The following is an 8760-nucleotide window of genomic DNA, read 5'->3' on the forward strand; positions in this document are numbered from 1 at the left end:
AAGTTCAACAACCAATGTGAATTTACTTATGACCAAAAGTTTATTATCCCTTTTTTTTTTTTGGTCATTAACACAATAAACTTGAACGAAAAAAAATTCAAAGACTAACATAGACCTACTCGTTAAATTCAATGGTCAAAAGAATAAAAATATAATAATTACTTTTTATAATTAAACCAGTTGAACCAAAACTAGACTCAACCGGTTCGATTTTTAAAACATTGCATGTAACAACTAAAAACTCGCAACTTCCCCTCTTCTCTGAACTTTCCATAGAAATTCGTGTAAGTTATCATGATCTTCCTAGCCACATCTTATCTCAAGAAAAATGAGCTACGTAAATTTAATCCATGTGATAAAATTCACAAGCTCTTTATCTAGAGGCATTTCAGGTTCATGTCTTCATACCAGTTTGCTATTTAAACATGGACATATCTACTTTGGACTCAAAAACTCGTTAATTATTGAAGAGGCGCACAATCATATAAAACAAATGGCAACTAAAGACTCATGAGCTTCAAGATCTTTACACATCTAACAGCAAAAAGCAGGTAGAAAGAAGAGATCAGGGAAATTAAAAGAATAGCCTTCGTTGAGATGATCCGGACGGAACAGTTGAAGGGGAAGATGGTTTGAGGGGTAAGGGTATCCCCTTTCTTTCTTGTCCCCCTGCAACTTTGTCATTCTGTTTTGCAGCCTTGGGGTCAGTTAATAATGTCTTCTGAAATGACTGTGAGAAGCCTGTAGCAATAATAGTCACATGGATCTCCCCATTGTAGCGGTCATCGACAACAGCACCAAATATGATGTTAGCCGAAGGATCAGCCAAACTAGTCACAACCTGAAAATCAACAAAAACTAATACAGATTACAAAAAGAATTTCTGGTTAATATCTACAGACTACAACCACATCCGAAAATTAGAAGAATATAACATAAAATGCATGCATTTCAATTTCCATAAACCTGTTAAAATCGAATCAGCAAACAAGAAATCAATTGTTCCGTACAACATAATACCTGTGATACTCTATTAACTTCCTGCAAGGTTATATCTTTTCCTCCAGTAATATTATATACCACACCAGTAGCAGACTGAATTGATGATCCAATTAGGGGAGCCAAAGTTGCTTGCTCTGCCGCTTCTTCTGCACGGTTTTTGCTAGACGAAACTCCTACCCCAAGCATCGCAGTTCCAGAATCTTTCATGACTGCCTTAACATCTGCAAAATCCACATTCACCAATCCAGGTATCTGCAAAATGAAATGAAGAAATTTCAATAATAGACAAATCTCAAAACCATAAATACTTCACAGGGATAACAATCATAAAACCAAGTTTCAAATGGTTCAAGCATTTAATCATTTATGGCCAAGATGATAAATGCATCGCCATATATATTCAATAGTTATTGCAAGACCAAAGGTCATGATTGTTAATTGGAATGGTGAAGCTGAATCTAAAACCTCTAAAAAGGGTCCAATCTAAGAATATCTAGCTTGCATATGAGAGAATCAGAGACCGTGATTATATCTGAAATTCCTTGTACACCTTGGCGCAGAACATCATCAGCAAGAAGAAAAGCATCTTGCAGAGGTGTCTGCTCATCAGCAATACCAAGCAGACGGTCATTGGGAATCACTATGAGAGTATCAACATTCTTTTGCAACTTTTCAATAGCCTCCAGTGCCTGCAAATATAGAGATAAAGACAATTATTTAGACATTAAAATGATCAAAAGTTTAGCAGCATATCAACTTATTGACAGTTATAACATCTCCCACTATCCAGAGCATTGCATGGAGGAGTTAAATGGACATGCCTGCACAGTTCGTTTGCGTCCCTCAAAGCTGAAGGGATAGGTTACCACACCAACAGTCAAATAACCAGCCTCCTTGGCTATCTGAGCAACAACTGGAGCAGCACCAGACCCAGTGCCTCCGCCCATGCCAGCAGTTATGAAGACAAGATCTGATCCCTTAAGAGCATTTGCAATGGCATCTCTAGATTCCTCAGCAGCTTGTTCACCCAAAAGTGGATTTCCACCAGTGCCTACATGTCAGTCAATTGATTCACATCATCAACCAAATATAAAGCAAAGTAGATAGCCTACAACCAATCACAAGAAACAAAATGATGTTTCCATTGATCAAACAAGAGCGACCTAGTCCACGAGTCAAAAGCTCTCCAATCTGAAGTGGGTTCTCGGCAGCGGACTGTAATAGTGCTTGAGAATCTGTGTTTATTGCATAGAAATCAACACCCTAGTTCCAGAACAAAGCAACAATAACATCAGTAATTGCCTCCAAAATAAAAAATAAAACATTGTGGCTATATTAATGTATTCAACACCTAAGTCCTTTCAATTATCATTTGCATTACCTTCATACATGCGGTTTAAATTCAACCTACCAAAATCTCAGTAAAAGGGACAACAAGAGACAAATTTTTAGCTCACGTAGAACAACGGCAAATTCACATAAAAACCATAAACTAATCATGAAAAACTAATTGTCCAAATGTCAATGATTTTGTACAAACGAAAACGTGAAATTCTTAAACTCAATGTCCTAACTTCTCAAATTGACAATCAGAAGCCATCAAATCAAAATACAGGCTAACCCACCAGCAAAACCATTTCAAGTTTTTGAGTCCAAAAATGGGGAAATCCCCAACAATCCTCCATTTTTCAAATCTCAAGCTAAAACCACTCTGGAAAAAAAACAACATTCCTGAGTTTTGAGGCAAAATAGCCCACAAAATTTCACAAAATTTGCAGACGTTAAACAAAACGCAAATGAGAAAGCTGAAAACCAACCTGTAAACCGCTACCAATCATTCGATTAACAGCATTGTTACCACCTCCACCAACACCGACCACCTTTATCTTGGCAGTTTCCATTGGAGCAAATGAACAGGCTATCCCTCCAAAACGGTGACGCGTCCTCAAAAAGCTTTTCTTCAATGAATTTTTTGAAGAAGAACGTAGTCTTGAAGAAAACAAAGAAGAAGAAGCGGTTATTGATATCAATTCCTTTGGGCTTGTTACTTGAAGTGTTGCCATTTTTGACAAGGAAAACAAGGGGAAAAAACTGCCAAAAAAAAGGGTTTTCTTTTTAAATGATATTTGATTGAATGGAGAAGAAAAGAGAGAAGCTTTTAGGGTTTTAGATAGATTTTCAGTAAAATTTCAGAATTTCATGTGTTGGGAAAATATTTCTGAGAGACCACTTGCAAGTTGCAACAGATTGGATGACACTTTCTTTTAGCGGACTCAGGTTTTAACAATAGAACGTCACAACGACAGCGTTTGGTCTTCTATTTCATATATTACCTCAAATATTTTTTCACTCATTATTATTTAAAAAAAAATCAAATTGATGTCGAAAATACGATTTTAAGATAGTTGGAAATAAGAACTGAGAAGAAAAATTTGAAAAGAGGATAAGTCTCAACTGAAAATTAAACGTTTCAAGATATTATCTTAAAAATTATGGGCATAAAATCTTGTTCAACTAGTGATGAATGATTTCTAAATATAAATTCAGGTGATCAGCTTATTAAATATCATCTTTAAATATAAAACATATTAATCAATTAAATTATATTTTTTCCCTTTAAGGTTAGATGGTAGGTAAATTGAGTGTGAAGATTGAATACAAATATGTTTAAATTTTCTATATATTTGATACATCAAAACAACACAAGGCGTTGCTATTATTCTCAAAAGATGTATAATCTTTTATTTTACCAAAATCTCTTAATGTCCCATAGAACACTAATTTTTATGAAAATTGAATAAAAGATGATAATATAACAAATGAGAAACTGATAACAAGTGCCAACACAAACTTTAAAGTTCATGCTCAAATTCGGGCTACATACAGAACCAAACACCAGAAGACACAAAAATCATCCATCATAAGCTCAATTCAGATGCTCCTCAGTGGTCGATTCACAATCACGTTCTCGGTTCTGAAACATAATGTGTAAAGAACTTTATTCCCCTTCACTCAAAATGGGGACAATGAGTGGTTTCATTTGTGCAAGATATACAATTGCCCACCTATCAAAGGAAAAGAATTGATATTATAAACTAGAAAGACAATTAAATAAGACAATGTTTGCTTACTACTAAGTGCTCTACATGATAAAATTAGTTTCATCAGAATAACTTGATGAACGAGCATCCCACACCCAAAAGATGCCCCACATAGGTCTTCCCTGAAAACAAATGAGGTCCTAAAACCTTGGCTTAATATAGTCTTGGAAATCCTGTTTTGCCTCCAAGTCAAGTTCCTCACTCAAATCCTGGCGCCAGAAAGAAAAAGCACTGCTGGAAAGTAAGCGAGCAACTAGGCAAACTTACTTCTTAGGTATTGAGGAATTACGCACCATAAACAGAAGTTCGTAATAAGTATTAGGGAGGGAAGAAAGGAAGAATGCATGCTTGGAGGTTCAATAATCTATGAAAGGATGCATATTTATGTGATGAATGTAAGACGTACATCATTTGTATGAATACTATACAAGCATTCAAGAGTCCCAAAGGAAGAAGTAAAACATATTTACTGTTCTTTTAAATGATAAAATTAGGAGCTTTATCATCTGCCCTGGAAACCCTTAACCCAGCTTATTCCACAAACATACATCAAACTCTCATACATTGGCAGCATTACGTAACATAACAAATCATGGTACATAACAAGCTCAGCCATTAAAAGGTATCCTATTCGGTGAATTCATAGCCAAAGAATCTAATCAAAATGCTAGACAAGAAATTATTCCAAGTTTTACGACAATTCTTTACAAACAGCTTAGAATTAGGTCTTTGCAATGCCGTTCAAATTTACCATATGTCAATATCCTAATACTAGAATATATATATACATAGAGACACACACACGCCTTGAAGAAAAACAATTTCCAGCTGCACAAATGAGAGGAAGAAAGGAATTGAGAAGTGACATTATATTATACTGTTTATCTAAACAAAATCTGGGAAAAAATTAACATGGCTAACCAGATTCCAATGTTAATAATCATCAAACTTTTAAGATGAACTGTGTCTAAAAAATAAAATAAAATAAAGATCAAGCTACTATGAAGAAAGATAAATTGTAAAACAAACATAAACTTACATCATCCAACAACAGACAGTTGCTGTGATAACCAATGTTAGATGGAGCCTGCAAAAAGCAACAAGAAAAATGGTTTTCAACGAGTAGCTACAAGGAAATCTAAGAAGGCATTAATCTCATTGGCAGGGGATAACAACCCAACAAAAGAATTCCCAACCCAATCTTTAGAACCTAGATGACAAAACAAGTTATATGGTATATAATGGTTCAATATGGTTATATTCATTTTTTTCAAGTTTTAACATATATTTGGAGAGTCCTTGGATATCATGTCTGGATTTGAGCACAGGCATTTCAAGAAAAAATGAACACTCAGAGTAACATAAAATGGTACTACATAATGAAAATCGTTAAAGATCAGCTTGATAGATTACCACCCAACACAATGATAGGAGATAAAATTCATTCAAGTTCAGAGTTAACAACCACATCACCTACAACTGAACACTGGTTCACAGTGATAACTCGCTATTCACTTCTATTGCCAAATTGAAGCATATTTCATTCATATACCAATCAAAATATGCCCTTTAAACATAATTAAAGGAACATGAAACCCAGATTGAGAAAAAAATACTAAAATTTTTAGCATATGAAATTTACATTAAAAAAAGAAGAAGCTAATAGTCTAATAGAATAGCAAATTTAATTCTTTAAAAGAGAGAGGGAGAGAAATTTTTAAAGGGCACTTACAGATTAGCAGAGGGACCTCGGTTGCAGCAGATTCTGGTACAAAGAGATGCAATTATCCCAATCACAGCAAAAATTAGGGTTGTTACCAAGAAACCCATATCTCAGATCTCGGTTTTACACAATAATTCCTGCAGAAAAAAAAACCTCAAAACTAAGATATGAGGCTCAGCAAAGAACCAAAATAAATTTGGAGATCGAATATAATTCCAATTACCTTCTCCTTGGTTTCTGAAAAAAAAAAGAAATCCGAGAAAATAACTGTAATTGAGATCTTAATTAGAAATAGGAAGCTTCGTCTGAATTGAGATTTTAGATTTTAAGTAGCGGATCTTGAAAAAGCCGATAAATTCATCAACGACCCAAATTAAACTAAATTGGCTAATATTCGGCCGTATTGGACTAAATGGCCCAATTTTGAAATAAATTGACTTAAATATTTATATTATACTGAGTAGATTATATTTTGCTTCATCTAGTAAATTAGTTCTTATATATTAAATGAAAGAACACAATGATTCTTCTGTTAAAAAAATTCATCTATTTTTACTATTAAAGATCGATCCTTATATATTAGAATGAGGCACACGTGGCATACCACATGTAATTATTTGATTATTTTGTCAGTAACGCAATTTTTAACGGTAGAAATAGTCAAAATTTTTTTATCCAACATACAAGGACAAATGTACCCAATTTTTTAGTAAAAAGAATAAAATGCAATCTAACTCTTAGTACAAAAACCTTTATGGTACTTTTAACCTATGAATTCATTAGCTTTTTTAATAAAAGAGTCAAAATGTAATTTGATTATTAAAACAAAAATATTCATTATACTTTTACTTTATCCATAAATCTTAGACATTTTACTCATGACACGAAAATTACTAAAAATCTAAATCTTCATCTTTTGGTCCTAACTCACCCAAAAAATTTATTATAACCCGTATATCCTATAAATAATACAATATAAATTTATTCAAAAAATTTACCCTACTCATTTTGAAGCAGCACAAAATCCAATACTAAAATCTTAGGAGGTTACAAATATTGAGTCAAATAGTAAATGTTCCAATAGAACCAAAAGAAAAAGAAAAAGAAAACAAAGAGGGAAAAAAAGATTAAAAAAAGAAAGAGTCTAACTATGAATTTCACCACTCTACTATACTAAAATTTGTTCGCACTTTAAGAAAAACTAAGAAATTATTGATTTCTTAACTTTTGCTATTTTATTACATTGATTGTTTTTGTTAAATTTTTTGCATAAATTTTATGAATAACTGGTTTCTAAATTAACAATTTAATGATAATTAATGTTTAATAATATTATCTAATTGGCTAACTTTTTAGTTTTAATGAAGTACAATGATTGACAAATTCTTAAAAAGAAACATTTAGAACAAAGATAAAAAAAAACAACTAAATGAACACCTATCAACAAGAGAAGGAACAACCAAGAGCAAGTGACAACAAGATAAAGAATGGCAGGTGTCAATCTTTTGAAGCGAGATTGTATTATGTTATATAAACATAAAAAATTTCAAAATAATGATCCAAGGAAGTTATTTATTTATTTTCTTTTCTACTAAAGATGTTTATTAGGAGCTAGTTTGAGAAGTGACTTGAAAAAAATTAAGGCATAAGATTTTAAATATTTAGCATTCTTATAAAATAGTATTGTATATCTTAAATATAATATTGTAAAGTATCTGTTGGTCTAAACGGTTGTTGAGTTATAAGTTGTGTGCTTAGAATGAATGGCTAATGGAGTAGACACCTTTTCAAGTATTGTGACAACAGGAATAAAATGTTGGATACGGTGCCTTGAGTGTAATATATTTGTTTGAAAATTTTTAATTTTTTCGAATAAATTGGTTAATAAAACAATTAATGGATTATATTAATATACTTTCTATAATTGTCCTCATGTGGTTTTTGTATGCAAAGAAAAATAGAAGTAAACATTGGCTCATTAGTTGTCTATTGATTAAACTAATACTAAGCAGCATTACATGGTCGGATCGTAATATGAAAAGACAACTTAGATTAGTAGACGAACCTAAACATATCCTTAGCCTAATTGGAAATGAGCAAACCAATTAAAAGACTAATATGTGGTCTATCAAGTCCAACTTTGGAAATGCATTGTCTTGGGCATCAGAGCGGATGATTCCTAAAAGATAGATATATTGATATGGCTAACTGGACTAACAGTAAATTAGACCGAACCCAAGAAAAATAGATCCTAATCTATTTAAGGATTTATTCACTTGTAACATTCAAAGTGTAACATACATTAATCCTAAGTGGATAACGAATTATGTATGCATAACTCGTATACTTTGATGTAAGTAAAAGCCTGAGTTCAAATAGATAAGGAATTGAAAACTGGTACGTTGGGTATACGGCTTTTGCAGTATGTAGCATTATTCACTGTAACATCCCAAAATAGGGCCTAAACGGAATAGTGGTTGCGAAACCACAAATTTGAGGTAGAAAATTTTATTTTATTATTATTTTGAAGTTCATGATATGATTGCATGATTGTGTGAAAATTTCGTGATGAAATTCTATGCATAAAGTGCTTAAGTTGAGGTTAGGGACTAAATCGAATAATTTGCAAAACTTGCATTCTAGAAGTTTTTAGTATGAAATTGATTTGGAATATTAATTAGGAGGGTTTAAATAACAATTTGACCAATTTTAAGTTCATGGACAAAAATTAGGACATGGAAGGAATTTTTTTAAAAGTTTAGTAAGGAGGGGCAATTTGGTCATTTGGATATTAAATGAATTAAAAAGGGAAAAATAACACGAAATTTGTTATCATCTTCTTTAGTTGCTGCTGAATTTTTTCTCTCTCCATAGCTAGGGTTTCTTCAATTTTCAAGCTCCATAGTAAGTGATTCCAAGCCCCGTTTTTAATGT

General features: G+C 32.5%; 2 protein-coding genes across 2 annotated transcripts; both read right to left on the reverse strand.

Moving 5' to 3' along the window:
- Positions 1–439: 439 nt before the first annotated feature.
- LOC107895218 (cell division protein FtsZ homolog 1, chloroplastic) lies at positions 440–3449 on the reverse strand. Its single transcript, XM_016820485.2, has 6 exons — positions 2820–3449; positions 2166–2265; positions 1824–2053; positions 1524–1691; positions 1021–1254; positions 440–841 (listed from the first exon to the last, which is right to left on the reverse strand). The coding sequence occupies exons 1-6, from the start codon at positions 3063–3065 to the stop codon at positions 575–577; spliced, it is 1245 nt and encodes a 414-aa protein (XP_016675974.1). The 5' UTR covers positions 3066–3449; the 3' UTR covers positions 440–574.
- Positions 3450–3718: 269 nt separating this feature from the next.
- On the reverse strand, positions 3719–6240 carry LOC107895217 (V-type proton ATPase subunit e1). The gene is made up of 4 exons (XM_016820484.2): positions 6050–6240; positions 5836–5963; positions 5143–5190; positions 3719–4067 (listed from the first exon to the last, which is right to left on the reverse strand). Exons 2-4 carry the CDS (start codon positions 5931–5933, stop codon positions 4001–4003), a joined length of 213 nt encoding a protein of 70 aa, XP_016675973.1. The 5' UTR covers positions 5934–5963; positions 6050–6240; the 3' UTR covers positions 3719–4000.
- Positions 6241–8760: the final 2520 nt, after the last annotated feature.

Source organism: Gossypium hirsutum, chromosome A13 (assembly GCF_007990345.1).
Source record: "Gossypium hirsutum isolate 1008001.06 chromosome A13, Gossypium_hirsutum_v2.1, whole genome shotgun sequence".
In the NCBI taxonomy this organism is placed as follows: domain Eukaryota; kingdom Viridiplantae; phylum Streptophyta; class Magnoliopsida; order Malvales; family Malvaceae; genus Gossypium; species Gossypium hirsutum.

Coding starts and splice junctions, on each gene's coding strand:
- LOC107895218 (XM_016820485.2), bottom strand. CDS start 3,065: ATGGCAACACTTCAAGTAACAAGCCCAAAGGAATTGATATCAATAACC. Junction 1,692..1,823: donor GACGCAAACGAACTGTGCAG/GCATGTCCATTT, acceptor CTATATTTGCAG/GCACTGGAGGCTATTGAAAA. Junction 1,255..1,523: donor GAATTTCAGATATAATCACG/GTCTCTGATTCT, acceptor TTCATTTTGCAG/ATACCTGGATTGGTGAATGT.
- LOC107895217 (XM_016820484.2), bottom strand. CDS start 5,933: ATGGGTTTCTTGGTAACAACCCTAATTTTTGCTGTGATTGGGATAATT. Junction 5,191..5,835: donor CGAGGTCCCTCTGCTAATCT/GTAAGTGCCCTT, acceptor TGCTTTTTGCAG/GCTCCATCTAACATTGGTTA. Junction 4,068..5,142: donor ACTGTCTGTTGTTGGATGAT/GTAAGTTTATGT, acceptor TTCCTTTGATAG/GTGGGCAATTGTATATCTTG.